Source organism: Sturnus vulgaris, chromosome 7 (assembly GCF_052056855.1).
Source record: "Sturnus vulgaris isolate bStuVul1 chromosome 7, bStuVul1.hap1, whole genome shotgun sequence".
In the NCBI taxonomy this organism is placed as follows: Eukaryota; Metazoa; Chordata; class Aves; order Passeriformes; family Sturnidae; genus Sturnus; species Sturnus vulgaris.
In genome coordinates, this window is record NC_142249.1 from 18704482 (window position 1) to 18721545 (window position 17064).

The 17064-nt window shown below is 40.1% G+C and overlaps 1 protein-coding gene across 1 annotated transcript in view; it reads left to right on the forward strand.

Moving 5' to 3' along the window:
- The window catches only part of LOC106861576 (titin), a 238036-nt gene extending 222971 nt beyond the window's left edge, over positions 1 to 15065 (forward strand). The window contains exons 303-316 of the mRNA XM_088167962.1: positions 65 to 352; positions 475 to 774; positions 1200 to 1502; positions 1779 to 2081; positions 2199 to 2783; positions 2917 to 3222; positions 3314 to 3613; positions 3868 to 4443; positions 4536 to 4841; positions 5524 to 6117; positions 6238 to 12191; positions 12280 to 12433; positions 13375 to 13668; positions 13793 to 15065. Of these exons, the coding sequence (XP_088024088.1) occupies positions 65 to 352; positions 475 to 774; positions 1200 to 1502; positions 1779 to 2081; positions 2199 to 2783; positions 2917 to 3222; positions 3314 to 3613; positions 3868 to 4443; positions 4536 to 4841; positions 5524 to 6117; positions 6238 to 12191; positions 12280 to 12433; positions 13375 to 13668; positions 13793 to 14091 (10562 nt within the window). The 3' untranslated portion in view covers positions 14092 to 15065. The remainder of the gene's footprint in view (positions 1 to 64; positions 353 to 474; positions 775 to 1199; positions 1503 to 1778; positions 2082 to 2198; positions 2784 to 2916; positions 3223 to 3313; positions 3614 to 3867; positions 4444 to 4535; positions 4842 to 5523; positions 6118 to 6237; positions 12192 to 12279; positions 12434 to 13374; positions 13669 to 13792) is intronic.
- Positions 15066 to 17064: the final 1999 nt, after the last annotated feature.

Here is a 17064-nt window from a genome sequence, read left to right on the forward strand (position 1 = left end):
ACACTAAACGAATGTGTTACTTATAAAACAGGTGTTTAAAATATTGATTATTTGCTTTCCTTAGTTCTACCAACAATTGACTTCGCTGGAATACCTCAGAAGACAATCCACATACCTGCTGGCAAGCCCATTGAATTAGCCATTCCAATTGAAGGACGACCACCTCCAACTGCATCTTGGTTCTTTGCTGGTTCTAAACTAAAAGAATCAGAACGCATCAAAACAGAGACTACTGCCAAAATGGCCAAATTAACTGTGCGTGAGACCACCATACATGACACTGGGGAGTATACACTTGAACTGAAGAACACAAGTGGAACAGTTACCGATACACTAAAGGTTATAATCCTTGGTAAGGATTCATCAAAATAATTGTCCATCACCTTCCTCGTTTCAACTTTTACGTGAGAAATATGATTCCTTTTTTACACCAGTTTTATAAGTTTCTTTTATCTTTTTTTCTTTTTCCCCTAGACAAGCCTGGACCACCTGTTGGACCTATCAGAATTGATGAAATTGATGCAAATTATGTAACCATCTCTTGGGAGCCTCCTGAGCTGGATGGTGGAGCTGCCCTTAGTGGGTATGTGGTAGAACAGCGTGATGCTCACCGTCCTGGATGGCTGCCAGTTTCAGAGTCTGTAACCAGGACAACATTTAAGTTCACCAGACTTGTTGAAGGTGCAGAATATGTGTTCCGTGTAGCTGCTACAAACCGCTTTGGAATTGGATCTTACCTGCAATCTGAAATTATAGAATGCAAGAGCAGAATCCGTAAGTCTGAATTTTTGTTCATTCTCTACCTTCAAAATTAAAAATATATATTTAAATGGGCTTATATGTCCACATGTATACTAGAATTTCCTAAATGTTGCTACTTCCTTTTGCCAGATAAAATTGTAAATTATGATGCACAGTAATCTTGTTATTTTCCAGAGGAAAAATGCCATCTGTAAATCTTTATAGATATTTTGCACAGAATGTGGATGGTAAACTTGGATTTTCTACTCAGGTCTACCTTCAGTCTTGAAAAATTGCTTTACTCCATTACAAAACCATTTGATTCAATTTGTAAATTACTTAGATACCTGCTAATAAAAGAGTTTGATAAGGCATTGTTATTCACAATATGTCACATACTACTAGTATGTGAAGTCATCTGATGCTTTCTTCACTAATTCCATGTCATGTTTTTACAGGTATTCCTGGTCCTCCTGGCACTCCAGAAGTGTTTGATATCTCTCGAGATGGCATGACATTGACTTGGTATCCTCCAGAAGATGATGGTGACTCACAGATTACTGGTTATATTGTGGAACGCAAAGAAGTTAGAGCAGATAGATGGATCCGTGTAAATAAGGTTCCAGTCACCATGACTCGTTACCGTTCCACTGGGTTGGTCGAAGGATTAGAATATGAACACCGGGTCACAGCAATCAATGCCAGAGGCACTGGGAAACCCAGCCGTCCTTCCAAGTCTGCTGTTGCCAGAGATCCAATTGGTAAGTCATTTCCTACAAAGATTAAACACATTATGGTAGAAGGGACTGACATTGTGGTAGAATTAATTCTAGTTTGGAAACTTTTCTGAATGTATTAACAAATGAGATTCTGACTGGAGAAAATGAAGATATTAGTGAAAATCTTTCATTCAAAGTTTTCCTTTTTAAATTCACTATAGACTTATTACAGATCATAAGCTGCAAGTTAGCATTTATTTAATCTTTCAAATATTCATAAAAACAAATCACACCTGCCTATCTGATTTTCTCTCCCAGCTCCTCCAGGTAAACCTCAGAATCCAAGAGTCACTGATACTACAAGAACATCTGTCTCCCTGGCTTGGAGTCCACCAGAAGATGAAGGTGGTTCTAAAGTTACTGGCTACTTAATTGAGATGCAGAAGGTTGATCAATTTGAATGGACCAAATGCAATACTACACCAACAAAGATTCGGGAATACACCTTGACACATCTTCCCCAGGGTGCAGAGTACAGATTCCGAGTGCTAGCCTGCAATGCTGGTGGGCCAGGAGAACCTGCTGAAGTGCCAGGAACAGTCAAAATAACAGAAATGCTTGGTAAGACATTTCAAGTCTTAGCTCTTGTTGAAAGCTGTCCTAAAAATAATTTTGCCTAAAGCAGGTATGACATCATCTGTAGAAGGACATAGCATGATATGTTATTTTTGTTTACAGAATATCCTGACTATGAACTTGATGAAAAATACCAAGAAGGTCTCATGGTGAGACAAGGAGGAGTAATCAGGCTTACAATACCCATTAAGGGTAAGCCCATCCCAGTATGCAAATGGACAAAAGAAGGACAGGACATCAGCAAGAGGGCCATGATTGCGACTTCTGAGACTCACACAGAACTTGTGATCAAAGATGCAGAAAGAGAAGACTCAGGCACCTATGATTTGGTACTTGAAAACAAGTGTGGCAAGAAAGCTGTGTACATTAAAGTCAGAGTGATTGGCATTCCAAACCCACCAGAAGGACCACTTGAGTATGATGATATACAAGCTCGTTCTGTCAGAGTAAGCTGGAGACCTCCCACAGATGATGGTGGTGCAGATATCCTGGGTTATATTGTTGAGAGAAGAGAAGTACCGAAGACTGCCTGGTACACTGTTGACTCTAGGGTGAAAGGGACATCACTAGTGGTGAAAGGACTCAAAGAAAACGTGGAATACCACTTCCGTGTTTCTGCTGAAAACCATTTCGGTATTAGCAAATCTCTCAAATCCGAAGAACCAGTAGTACCAAAGACACCTCTAAGTAAGTTTTCTTTTAGACTAAAAAAAAAAAAAAAAATGAATACATTATGATCTAAAAATGCAACAATATGTGCAGAAATTTTAATGCTATGTCACTGTTATTTCTATTTTTTTATTATTATAATTATTAACAGATCCGCCAGAGCCTCCAAACAACCCACCTGAAGTGCTTGATGTTACAAAGAGTTCTGTCAACTTGTCCTGGTCCAGACCTAAAGATGATGGTGGTTCTCGTGTAACTGGCTACTATATTGAACGTAAAGAGACATCTACAGAAAAATGGGTCCGGCATAATAAGACACAGATTACCACTACAATGTACACCGTCACAGGACTTGTTCCAGATGCTGAATATCAATTCCGTGTCATTGCTCAAAATGACATTGGTGAAAGTGAAGCAAGTCCTGCTTCTGAACCGGTTGTATGCAAGGATCCATTTGGTAAGATAATGTCTGCATTAACAGATCTTTTGAAGAGCAGTTTAATGACATTTAGAGAAAAATTTATTTTCTTACTTGTTTTAATTTTCAGACAAACCAAGCCAACCTGGAGAAATTGAGATCACTTCTATATTTAAGGACAGCATTACATTAGAATGGGAACGACCTGAAAGTGATGGTGGCAAAGAGATCCTTGGTTATTGGGTTGAATATCGCCAGTCTGGAGAAAGCACCTGGAAAAAATGCAATAAGGAACGCATCAAGGACAGGCAGTTTACAGTAGGAGGTTTACTAGAGGCCACAGAATATGAGTTCCGTGTTTTTGCAGAAAATCAGACTGGTCTCAGCAGGCCTCGAAGGACCGCTATGGCAGTGAAAACTAAATTAACATGTAAGCAAAAAATACATTGTCACATTTGCTGTGATATTGTTGTAATTTGTTGTGTCATAAGCCATCGTGCTGCATTTAACACTACCTATTTGTTTTACATGATATTTGCTAACATGACTGATATGCTGACAAAGGACAGTCTTTCAAGTATAAGGGGATCAAGTATAAATGAAAATTAATTTCCAGTAATATAGTAATAGAGGAAAACGTCACAGTAATCATCATTATTTTTTTTCTTATTTTCTTTGTCACAGCTGGAGAAGCACCTGCCATTAAAAAAGAAATGCAGGATGTTACAACTAAACTGGGTGAGGCAGCTCAGCTGACATGCCAGATTGTTGGGAGACCTTTGCCTGATATTAAATGGTACCGCTTCGGCAAAGAGCTGGTACAAAGCAGAAAATACAAAATGTCCTCTGATGGACGCAATCATACACTGACAGTAATGACAGATGAACAGGAGGACGAAGGTCTCTACACTTGCATGGCTACCAATGATGTTGGAGAAATTGAAACTAGTGGCAAGCTATTATTGCAGGCTCCTCCTCAGTTCCACCCTGGCTTCCCATTGAAAGAGAAATACTACGCAGGTGCAGGTGGCACCCTCCGCCTTCATGTTGTGTATATTGGCCGGCCAGTACCAGCAATAACTTGGTTCCATGGCAACAAACCTTTGAGAGGATCAGAAACTGTTACAATTGAGAACACAGAACAGTATACTCATCTTGCTATTAAGAATGTGCAGCACAAGACACATGCTGGGAAGTACAAAGTACAACTCAGTAACACATTTGGAACAGTTGACACTGTACTTAATGTGGAAATACAAGGTAATTAATTTTATTTTCAGTATTTTTGTGGAATATTTTCTCAAATATTGACTGGAAAAAGAAATAAAAATTTTGTGCTTTTTCTTGTACAGATAAACCAGATAAACCAGAAGGGCCAATTGTTATAGAGTCTATATTGAAGAATTCTGTGGTGATAAGCTGGAAACCACCAGCGGATGATGGAGGTGTTATGATAACCAATTACATCATAGAGAAACGTGAAGCCAAGGAAGGAGCAGAATGGCAACTTGTATCTTCAAGTATTTCAGGCACAACCTGTAGAATTGTTAACCTAACTGAAAATGCAGGCTATTATTTCCGTGTTTCTGCTCAGAATATGTACGGCATTAGTGAAGCACTGGAGGTCTCATCAGTAGTTTTTATAAAGCCTCCGTTTGGTAAGTAGAGCCCAAAATATCAATGTCTGTATGCTACCATGTTTTCGTTTAACCCCAGCCAGGAGCTCAGCCCCATGCAGCTGTTCACTCACTGCCCCACCAGTGGGACTGGGGAGACAATCAACAGGGTAAATGCTGGAAAGCTCTTGAGCTGAGATTAGGACAATTTCATAAAAAAAGCAAATGCTGTGTGCACCAGCAATGCAAAACAAGGAATTAATTCCCTGCTTCCCATGGGCAGACACGTGTTCAGCCATCTCCAGGAGAGCAGGCCCCCCATCACATGTAACTGTGGCTTGGGAAGACAAATGCCATCACTCCAAATGTCCCAGCCTTCCCCCATTTTATATACTGAGCATGGTGTCATATGGTCTGGAATATCCCTTTGGTCAGTTGGGCTCACCTGTCCTGGTTGTCTCCTTCCACCCTCCCATGCAGCCCCAGTTGCCTCACCAGCATGGCAGTACAAAAGGAAGAGGTGGCCTAGGCTCTGTGTAAGCTCTGCTCAGCAGTAACAAAAACATCTCTATGTTATCAACCCTGTGTTCAGAGCAAATCCAGAACATAGCCCCATATTAGCCATTGTGAAGGAAGTTAACTACCCCAGCCAAAACCAGCATACCCTGCAATTAATTAGTAAGGCAAACTCACTTCAGTTTTTGAACTTTGTTATTCTTTACAGAGAAACCAGGACAACCTGGCCAGCCAGTAGCAAGTGCTGTCACAAAGGATTCTTGCGTTGTCTCATGGAAGCCACCTGCAAGTGATGGTGGTGCAAAGATTAGAACTTACTATCTTGAGAAGCGTGAGAAAAAACAAAACAAGTGGATTTCTGTAACAACAGATGAAATTCGTGAAACAGTCTACTCTGTGAAAGATCTTATTGAAGGTCTTGAATATGAGTTCCGTGTCAAATGTGAAAATCTTGGTGGTGAAAGTGAGTGGAGTGAGGTATCCCAACCAGTCATTCCAAAATCTGATGTACCAATTAAAGCTCCACATTTCAAGGAAGAACTAAGAAATCTGAATGTGAAATTTCAAGCTAATGCCACATTTGTCTGCAAAGTCACTGGTCATCCTAAGCCAATTGTCAAGTGGTACAGACAGGGCAAAGAAATCATGCCAGATGGGGAAAAGATCAAGATACAGGAATTCAAGGGTGGATATTACCAGCTGGTCATCACAAATGTAACAGATGATGATGCCACAGTATATCAAGTTAGAGCTACCAACCAAGGAGGATCTGTGTCTGGCACTGCCTCTCTGGATGTTGAAGGTGAATGAAGGGTCTTGATAATCAAGACAAATTCATTTTAATTTTGAATATTTAGACTATTATTGATGCTCTTCTCACGTGCTTTTGGTTATGTGTTTTTTCTTCTTCTTTCTATTCCAGTTCCTGCAAAGATTCATTTGCCCAAAAACTTAGAAGGCATGGGAGCTGTTCATGCCCTCCGAGGGGAAGTGGTGAGCATCAAGATTCCATTCAGTGGCAAGCCGGCCCCTGTGATCACATGGCAGAAGGGACAAGATCTCATTGATACAAATGGACACTACCAAGTCATTGTTACGAGATCATTCACATCTCTTGTTTTCCCAAATGGTGTTGACAGAAAAGATGCAGGGTTTTATATTGTTTGTGCCAAAAACAGGTTTGGAATCGATCAAAAAACAGTTGAATTAGATGTGGCTGATGTGCCTGATCCACCAAGAGGTCTGAAGGTAACTGACGTTTCAAGGGATTCAGTCAACTTAACCTGGAGTGAACCAGCTACTGATGGTGGAAGCAGGATCATAAACTACATTATTGAAAAACGTGCCACAACAGCAGAGCGATGGATTCGTGTTGCACAAGCTCGTGATACACGATACACAGTGGTGAACCTGTTTGGCAAGACCACCTACCAGTTCCGTGTAATTGCAGAGAACAAGTTTGGCCAAAGTCAGCCTTCTGAACCTACTGATCCAATTGTAACAAAGGAAGATAAGACCAGAGTAATGAACTATGATGAAGAAGTTGATGAAACCAGAGAAATTACAGCAGTTAAAGCAGCTCACCATTCTACAAAGGAACTCTATGACAAATATATGATTGCAGAAGAGCTTGGACGTGGGCAGTTTGGCATTGCACACCGCTGTGTTGAGGCAGTTTCAAAGAAGACTTACCTAGCCAAATTTGTAAAAGTAAAGGGTGCTGACCAAGTTTTGGTAAAGAAAGAAATTTCCATCCTAAACATTGCTAGGCACCGAAATATCCTGTATCTTCATGAATCATTTGAGAGCCTAGAAGAATTGGTCATGATCTTTGAATTCATTTCCGGGGTTGACATCTTTGAAAGAATCAGCACAGCTTCATTTGAACTTAATGAAAGAGAAATAGTAAGTTACGTACGCCAGGTCTGTGACGCACTAGAATTTTTACATCGTCAAAGCATTGGACATTTTGATATTAAACCAGACAATATTATTTATTTGACAAGAAGAAGCTCTGTAATCAAAATTGTTGAATTTGGTCAAGCCAGACAGTTGAGGCCTGGAGATGGCTTTAGACTCCAGTTCACTTCTCCTGAATATTATGCACCTGAGGTACATCACCATGACTTGGTCAGCACAGCTACGGACATGTGGTCAGTTGGTGCTCTAACGTACATACTTCTCAGCGGCCTTAACCCTTTCATTGCTGAAACAAACCAACAAGTTATTGAAAATATTCTAAATGCTGAATACACCTTTGAGGATGAAGCATTCAAAGATATAAGCATTGAAGCCATGGACTTCATTGATCGCCTACTAGTAAAGGAAAGAAAATCTCGGATGACAGCTGCTGAAGCACTTAATCACGTGTGGCTAAAACAGCAAACGGAGAAGACCAGCACTAAATCCATTAAGACCTTGAGGCACAGGCGTTACTATCAAACTCTGGTAAAGAAGGAATGGAACACAGTTGTGTCAGTAGCCCGCATTTCCTGTGGAGGCGCAATTAGATCGCAGAAAGGCATAACGGTGGCTAGAGTTAAAGTTGCCCCAATAGACATTGGGCCTATTGCTGGGCAGATAAAGCATAATGTTGCAGAAGAAGGAGGCCATGCCAAATATGTATGTACGATTGAAAACTATGATGAGTCCACACAAGTCACATGGTACTTCGGTATGAGGCAATTAGAAACCAATGAGAAATATGAAATCAAATATGAAGATGGTGTGGCAACCATGTATGTCAAAGATGTTTCTAAATCAGATGATGGTACCTACAGATGCAAGGTAGTAAATGATTATGGTGAGGACAGCTCTTACGCAGAACTTTTTGTTAAAGGTGTGAGAGAAATTTCTGAGCACTACAGATGCAGAACTGTTAGAAAAGTGAAACGACGGGTTGATACTATGAGACTGTTAGAGCATCCCCCAGAATTTACTCTGCCTTTGTATAACCGCACTGCCTATGTTGGAGAAAATGTCAGGTTTGGAGTAACTATAACAGTTCACCCAGAACCTCGCTTAACATGGTACAAATCGGGCCAGAAAATCAAACCTGGAGATGATGATAAGAAGTATACTTTTGAATCAGACAAGGGTCTTTATCAACTTGTCATCCATAATGTCACTGAAGAGGATGATGCTGAATACAGTATTGTGGCACGCAATAAATTTGGTGAAGACAGCTGCAAAGCTAAGCTGACTGTGATTCCACATCCACCTCCAGCAGATGCCACACTCAGGCCAATGTTTAAAAGACTGTTGGCAAATGCTGAATGTCAAGAAGGCCAAAATGTCAGTTTTGAGATCAGGGTATCTGGTGTGCCAAAACCAACGCTGACATGGGAGAAAGATGGTCAACCTCTATCCTTTGGTCCCAACTTTGATATAATTCATGAAGGTTTAGATTATTATGCTTTGCATATCAGAGATACTTTGCCAGAAGACAGTGGCTACTACAGAGTTACTGCTACAAACAGTGCTGGATCTACGAGCTGTCAGGCTTATCTAAAAGTTGAACGCTTGAAATATGTCAAGCGTGAGTACAAGACAGAAGAGGAGCGGGAGAAGCATGTACAAAGGCAAATTGACAAGACCTTACGAATGGCAGAAATCCTTTCTGGGGTTGAAGCTGTTCCACTGACACAAACTGCACAAGAGGCTCTCAGAGAAGCTGCTATCTTATATAAACCAGCCGTTAGCTCAAAGACCGTTAAAGGTGAATATGAAATTCAGAAAGAAGAGAAGAAGGAGAAGGAGGAAAAGAGGCTTCGTATGCCATATGAGATCCCAGAGCCTCGCAAACACGTGCGCGCTGCTCTTGAGGAAGATCAGCATATTAAACACTTTGTGCCTCTGTCAGACATGAAGTGGTACAAGAAGCTACGAGACCAGTATGAAATGCCAGGAAAACTTGAGAGGACTGTTCAGAAACGCCAGAAACGCATACGTCTTTCCAGGTGGGAGCAATTCTATGTGATGCCACTGCCACGCATTTCTGATCAGTACAAGCCTAAATGGCGCATACCAAAGCTGACACAAGATGATCTTGAAATTGTGAGACCAGCACGCCGGCGTACCCCATCTCCAGAGTATGAGTATCACTACAGACCAAGAAGAAGATCGCTTGGCGACTTGTCTGATGAGGAATTGCTCATGCCAATAGATGACTACTTAGCCATGAAGAGAACTGAAGAGGAAAGACTGCGCCTTGAAGAAGAGCTGGAATTAGGCTTTTCTGCTTCCCCACCAAGTAGAAGCCCCCCCCGCTTTGAACTGTCTGCCCTTCGATATTCTACTGCAGGAGCACAGGTCAGTTCAGAGGAAGAGAGAAAAAGAGAGCTGAGGTACTCAAGCTATCACATTCCAACTAAAGCTGAGACCAGTGCAAGCTATGCAGAGCTTCGTCAGCGTCACGACAAGGCTGCCTACAGACCACCTAAACAAAAGCAAAGAATAATGGATGAGAGGGAGGATGAAGAATTGCTCCGGCCTGTTGGCACTGATCAGAGACTCTCTGAGTACAAGAGTGAGCTCAAATATATGGCAGAGGAAGAAAAGAGTAGACTCAGGAGAAGGAGGGAAAGAGAAATAACTGAGATCACATCAGAAGAAGAAGAAGAAATAGAAATGGTGCAATATGCTCACAGGGAATTCTCACCTCCCTCTAGATTACTAAGGAGAAGAAGATCCCTTTCTCCAACTTATATTGAGTTGATGCGTCCCGTATCTGAATTAATTCGACCTCGCTCACGGCCTCCTGAAGAAAGTGAGAGAAGATCCCCAACACCAGAGAGAACTCGACCACGCTCACCTAGCCCAGTCTCTAGTGAAAGATCTCTCTCCCGGTTTGAGAGGATGGCAAGATTTGATATATTTTCTAGATACGAGTCCATGAAATCTGCTCTGAAAACTCAAAAAACAATGGAAAGGAAATATGAAGTTCTGACTCAGCAGCCTTTCACCCTTGACCATGCTCCTCGCATTACCCTGAGGATGCGCTCACACCGGGTACCCTGTGGCCACAATACTAGGTTCATTCTAAATGTCCAGTCAAAACCAACTGCCGAAGTGAAGTGGTACCACAACGGTGTTGAGCTCCAAGAGAGCAGTAAGATACACTTTACCAATACAAGTGGTGTATTAACTCTGGAGATTCTCGACTGCCACATTGATGACAGTGGAACATACCGAGCTGTATGTACAAACTACAAAGGGGAATGCTCTGATTATGCAACACTAGATGTTACTGGAGGAGATTACACTACATACTCTTCCCAGAGGAGAGATGAAGAAGTACCAAGGAAAATTTTACCTGACTTGACAAAAACAGAGGCATATGCAATCTCCTCATTTAAGAAAGCATCTGCAACAGAAGCAAGTTCCTCAGTAAGAGAGGTCAAATCAGAAGTGTCATCAACAAGAGAATCACTTTTATCCTACGAACACTATGCTGCTTCTGAAGAAAAAGTCACTGCAGCTGAGAAAAAATCATTGGAAGAAAGGACTTCACACAAAGCATTTAAGAGCACTCTGCCAGCAACGATCCTTACAAAGCCACGGTCAATCACAGTTTCTGAAGGGGAGACTGCAAGATTTTCCTGTGATGTTGATGGTGAACCAGCACCAACAATAACATGGCTCCGTGCAGGTCAACCCATTGTTTCTTCAAGGCGCTTCCAAGTAACACGAACACAGTACAAATCTACCTTGGAAATTTCTTCCGTCCAGATATCAGATGAAGGAAGTTACACTGTTGTGGTGGAAAACTCTGAAGGAAGACAGGAAGCCCATTTCACTTTGAGCATTCAAAGAACAAGAATTCCTGAAAAAACAATTACATCACCTCCAAGGATCAAATCTCCTGAGCCTCGTGTAAAGTCACCAGAGCCAGTTAAGTCTCCTAAACGAGTGAAATCTCCTGAACCCATCAGCAGCCCCCCAAAAGCTAAGTCACCACCTGGAGAAAAAATGGTACCAGCAGAGAAAGTACAATTACCAGCTGCTTCTCCACCAAAGATAAAACAACATCTGAAAGTAGAAACTCTTGGAGACAAGGTAAAGTTATCCTGTGCAGTTGAAAGCAATGTTTTAAGTGTCAGAGAAGTGGCTTGGTATAAGGATGGTAAAAAACTGAAAGAAGACCATCATTTCAAGTTTCATTATGCAGCAGATGGCACTTATGAGCTCAAAATCCACGAGCTCATGGAATCTGATAAAGGAGAATACACCTGTGAAATTATTGGGGAAGGAGGTGTTTCAAAAACTAACTTCCAGTTTACTGGCCAAGTATTTAAAAATATCCATTCCCAGGTAAGAGGTGTATCTGAGTCTCATAAAACAGTTCAGAAAGAAGATGAGTTACTTATGGTTTCTACCCAGAAGAAATCAGTAGTGGCAGCTGAAGAGAAATCTGCAGTTCAAGAAGTCATTAAAAAGTCAGTTGTTACGGAAGATGTCAAACAACTGAAAGCAGAAATTACAGCTTCTTCAACTAAAATGACAATGTCCGAAGGGCAGAAAGTGACATTGAAAGCTAACATTCCTGGTGCCTCTGAAGTAAAATGGGTGCTGAATGGAATGGAACTGAGAAATTCAGATGATTACAGATACGGTGTTTCTGGAAGTGATCACACACTAACTATCAAAAAGGCCAGTAATAAGGATGAAGGTATACTCACTTGTGAGGGTAAAACTGATGAAGGCATTATTAAATGCCAGTATGTCATGACCCTTTCTAAAGAGCGCTCCAGTGAACCAGCATTCATCATGCAACCAAAGTCTCAAAACGTCAATGAAGGGCAAGACGTGTTGTTCACCTGTGAAGTTTCTGGGGAGCCTTCTCCTGAAGTTGAGTGGTTAAAGAATAATCAACCTGTAAGTAATCATTTAATACGTTTACTTGAAAAATTAGAATTCTTCATACAATTGATCTTAACAAAACCATTTTTGTTCCCCTCCTTAGATTGCAGTTTCATCGCACCTCAGAGTATCTCGCTCCAAAAATATATATTCTCTTGAGATTCGAAATGCAGCAGTGAGTGACACTGGAAAATACACAGTCAAGGCAAAAAATTATCACGGGCAGTGTTCGGCTACAGCATCTTTGACTGTACTCCGTAAGTTTGTTCTTTGCATTCTTGTGTTCAGAATAATCACAACTTTTTGCTGTGGTGTGTCTACTAAAATGACTTTATGATAAAATCTACTGACAGTGTTGACTTCAGTATTTTAAGAAGTTCATCTTTCTTTTGTACCTGAAAGATGTATATATACAGCCCTAAAACAGCATTAGAAATCTTTTTAACACCCACAGAATAGCACAGAAGTGCTTTATTACATCAACAGGTGCATGTTAAGAGAAAGCTATGAACATTTGTTCTAGGATGAGTATGTTAAGACCTTGGTGCTGGTAATAATTCTTTCCTCATTTACTAACAAAATCTGTTACAATAAAACAAAGTCATTCCATGGCTAAAAAATTTTATGGCAACTTAATTGAACTGGGTTTACTGTTTTATTGGCTATACCATATCCCCGTTCCTAGCATCAAGGTGTGGCTGTGATTTGCTTGCTTGACTGTGTTTGGGTTTAAAGCAAAGCTGCAGTGATTGATCTTTTCCATTGCCCTTTACAGCTACAGAACAATGAAGTGAAATACAGATTTTACTATTCTGTGTTTTTATGAACTTGAAAATGTTTCACAGCTTCTACAAATATTAACTGAACACACACATTTTATCAGTGTCTAATTCCAGTAATGGTTCTAATAAGAAATACTGTGTGATGACTTGTTTTCTCTTAAGTATGTATGTTTTTCCTTGGAGCTCATACATACTTTAAGTTTCATTGCGTATTTTTTAATTTCTGTATTACTGCTTGTGATTTGGATATCTTGAATCAAATGATTGTAGGCAAGTGTATACTCCACTGCAGTTTTCCATTGAAAGCAAAGTATGCTGTCTTCATTTCTGTAAAAATTAACCATACAGAACTGCATGACTTTGTTCGTTAATGTGATGTTGTTGCTTTTTCCTTCTATGTTTGCAATGCTCCTCAGCTCTAGTTGAAGAACCTCCGAAAGAGGTAGTATTGAAGACCAGTGGCGACGCAAGCATGCACGAAAGTTTTTCTTCTCAGTCCTTTCAAATGGCTTCTTCTAAACAAGAGGCTTCATTCAGCAGTTTCAGCAGTAGCAGCATGACTGAAATGAAATTTGAAAGCATGTCTGCCAAAAGCATGTCCTCCATGAAAGAATCCTTTGTAGAGATGAGCTCCAGCAGTATTATGGGGAAATCTAGCATGGCTCAACTGGAGAGTTCAACTAGTAAAATGCTTAAATCAGGTCTCAGAGGTGAGCATTACAATTATTGGTAGAGTTAGTGCTTCAGCTATCCTGAAGTAGTCCTCAGAGTAAAGCAGCTGCATGGCTTAGTGAAAACAGACTAACTTGGTATTTTTTCTCCTGTTTTCTAAAGGAGTACCACCCAAAATTGAAGCTCTCCCATCTGATATCAGCATTGAGGAAGGAAAAGTTCTCACACTATCCTGTGCCTTTTCGGGTGAACCTGCTCCTGAAATAACATGGTACTGCAGAGGGAGAAAAATTACCAGTCAGGACCAGCAAGGCAGATTCCATATTGAAACCAGTGAAGATCTAACCACCCTGATCATCATGGATGTCCAGAAGAACGACGGTGGACTTTATACGCTGAATTTAGGGAATGAATTTGGTACCGATTCTGCCACTGTGAATATAAATATCCGATCACCTTAGAGAGCTTAATATGTATTATTTACACTTGTATTTTTACAAGTGATTCATATATGGACTGAAATATCTGATATGTAAATATAAAAGAAAAATATTTTTTTACCTACCTGAACGAGACAAAGTCCAGATCTATACATTATGACTTATAGTCATTATTGACCTAAGAATTTAAAATGCTTTTTTCACTGACATGTACATACTGTATATAGCCGAAGTTAACGGTTATGAAGTTTTGTACCATTTATTTTATGACATTTTGAAACGTAACTTTTGGAACAGTTGGCAGGGGAAAGTTTCTTTGCAAACGACTACCCTGGTCAACATTTAACTAATTTTTGCGCCTCAACTCATTGTTGATGTCTAAGAATGCCTCAACAGGTAGAGAGGCTCCCTGTTGAAGATTACCTACACCTAAGACATGATACTGTGCACAGTATTTCATACGTGCACAAATATTTATGTTGAATCAGAAATGTAAGGCATTAGTGATGTTTGCAATTACCCTCCTGTAAGCATTGCTTTAATGTTTTACATTGGATCTGATTATGTCATAATTTTCATACCTGACTGACAATTTCTGGACAAAGTGCAAGCGGCCAGCACTTTGTTCACCCACTGTGTACTGTTTCTGACATATTGACTGCCTGAATAGCTTTTAAAAAAGTAACATCACCTGGCCATCCCGTTAATCAACAAAGCTATTTAGGTATTCAAGTGCAGCAGCAGTACCCCATCTCGGAGGTTCTTAGGGTGCAGTGATTGAGTTTGTGTGGTAGTATTAGACACCCAGTAGTCACTTCCAGGCAACTAAGCAATGAACCACAGTTTGAAAACAAACTGTTGCTACAACATCAAATACCAGCCTGCACTTCAATTTGCTTTAGTTCTCCTAATGTAGTAATAGAGCTTGGTAGCTGTTGAACCTCCTTGAGATAGAATTGTTCATTTGAAATAAAGCATGCTTTCTGCACCATAAAGTCTGTGACTCCTTCTTTACTTATTACACTGGTTTTACAGTTCCTGTACTACACTACAGAAAAAGGGTTGCTGAAACAAAAGATTAGGTAGAAACGCAATTCTTCAATGTAAACCAGGTACTTAACTGTTGACAATCCAGCCGTCTATCAGAAACAGCCTGTCCACCACCCACGCTTGGAAAATGTCACTTCAAAAAAAACTTTCTTCATAAGTTCTTCTTTGACAAAGGATAAATTCTAGCACATGCCTAAGCATTGTGCTGTTCTTATCCCTCTGTTATTTCCAGGCTTTCCTCTACAGCATCTTGTTTTTTTGGCAGCTGCAAGTAGTACAGACTGGTTGATCGTAATTGCCTGGACCAACAAGTTGTCACCTCCTGTGGGTGATTAATCAATTCTTCATCCCACATGTCAGCTGACATATCTGTCAGAGCAAAGCCTGTCTTCACATTTGGGGGTTGTGGGAGAGGTTGAGATGTGTTATCTATGAGGAAAAGAGTATCAAGGTTGGAGGAGCAAGTCTGCTTCTAGAATTCACTTTATAGAAAAAGCTTGAGAGCAAACACATTCACAGAAATGCAACACTTCAGGAGCTGTGAAATTCTCTGAAGTGGAGAAAGAGCATTAGCAAACATATGCTTCATTGTGACTCTCAGCATACCACTAATACTAAAAAACCCAAAAGATTCAAGTTCATCAGAAGCAACAAAGCAGATAGAATGTTTAAAAACCTATTCCAAAAAAACTCACTGTAGAACCTTTTTTTATTATTTCCTATAACCCTATATATTATCAACAACTATCCAAATTATGCAGGAAAGCTAAGAAATAGGGACAAAACAAGGACTGAGGTAAAAATAAGGATTTCAGAAGAGCTAAGCTCTGGGTCAGGCCAAAATCCCAACTTTTTCAAGTGATGGAAGCAGGAATTATAAATATGAAAGAGTTTAAGAGTTCATAGTATTTCATCCTTAGGGAGAAAAGTAAAAAAAGAATAAAAATTATGTTAAAAAGGCTGTGTATTTTAATCTTTAAGCCATTCAAAGAGGAAAAAAAAGCAACTCAAGAAAGCTTCTAATTCTAATTTCTTTAGATGTTTAAAAACACCCCAATCAACAAACTCAATACAAGACACAAAAATGCGTATGTACAGCCTTGTTTAGCTAACAGGTAATGTGTACACAGGCACATAATAAAACTAACACTAAAAACACACTAGATATTTCATCATCTCAGCAGAAAGAGATAGTGGTAAAACAGCGTCTGCAGATTGAACCATGGCCTCTTCTACACAAAGGGTACTGGAAACTCAATCTTATGTGGCCTCTACTGAGCCTCAAAACACCCAGTCAATGAAGAGGAAGCATGCTGGTGTGGCAGTGTAAGCAAGTTCATCCTGCCAGTACCTCTCTGGCCCAACTCTGCACAGCACTTAAGTAACTACTTCAGCAGATGAGTCATTCACATATCTAAAAATAGGATTTAAAACACTTAGGGGCTTTGCTGAAACACAGCTTGAATAGATAATGTTGCAGGCCAACCAGCTGAGCCAGTGTTTTTCCACAAGACTGCTAAGCAAATGCTAACCTAGAGTGACACTGCTGAAATCACAACCTAAAGCTTCGATTTCACAGAACACAGCCCCAAGAATAACATTTTTCAAGACAATAGCTTAAGCAGTCTCTGGATGAAAAGAAATAAACATTTTGAATTATTTACTTATTATAATCAGGTCAAATAATGGAATTTCTAACTATATAAGCTGACAGTTGCTCTCTTCAAAGATCAGATCTACTGTGCTACAGGACTGAGTTTAGAAAATTATCCCACCACTGATACGGTGTATGAAAGCATTTAGCATTCATGTTTCTTGAGTGCTGATGCATAAGGAAAAGCTTTTAAAGAAAGCTCTGTGAGCTGCTGTATAAATCCTACTACAGAGCTATGTATTTTCTACTAACATTTTACATGTGGCAGCCTGAGAAAAATAACTGTGATG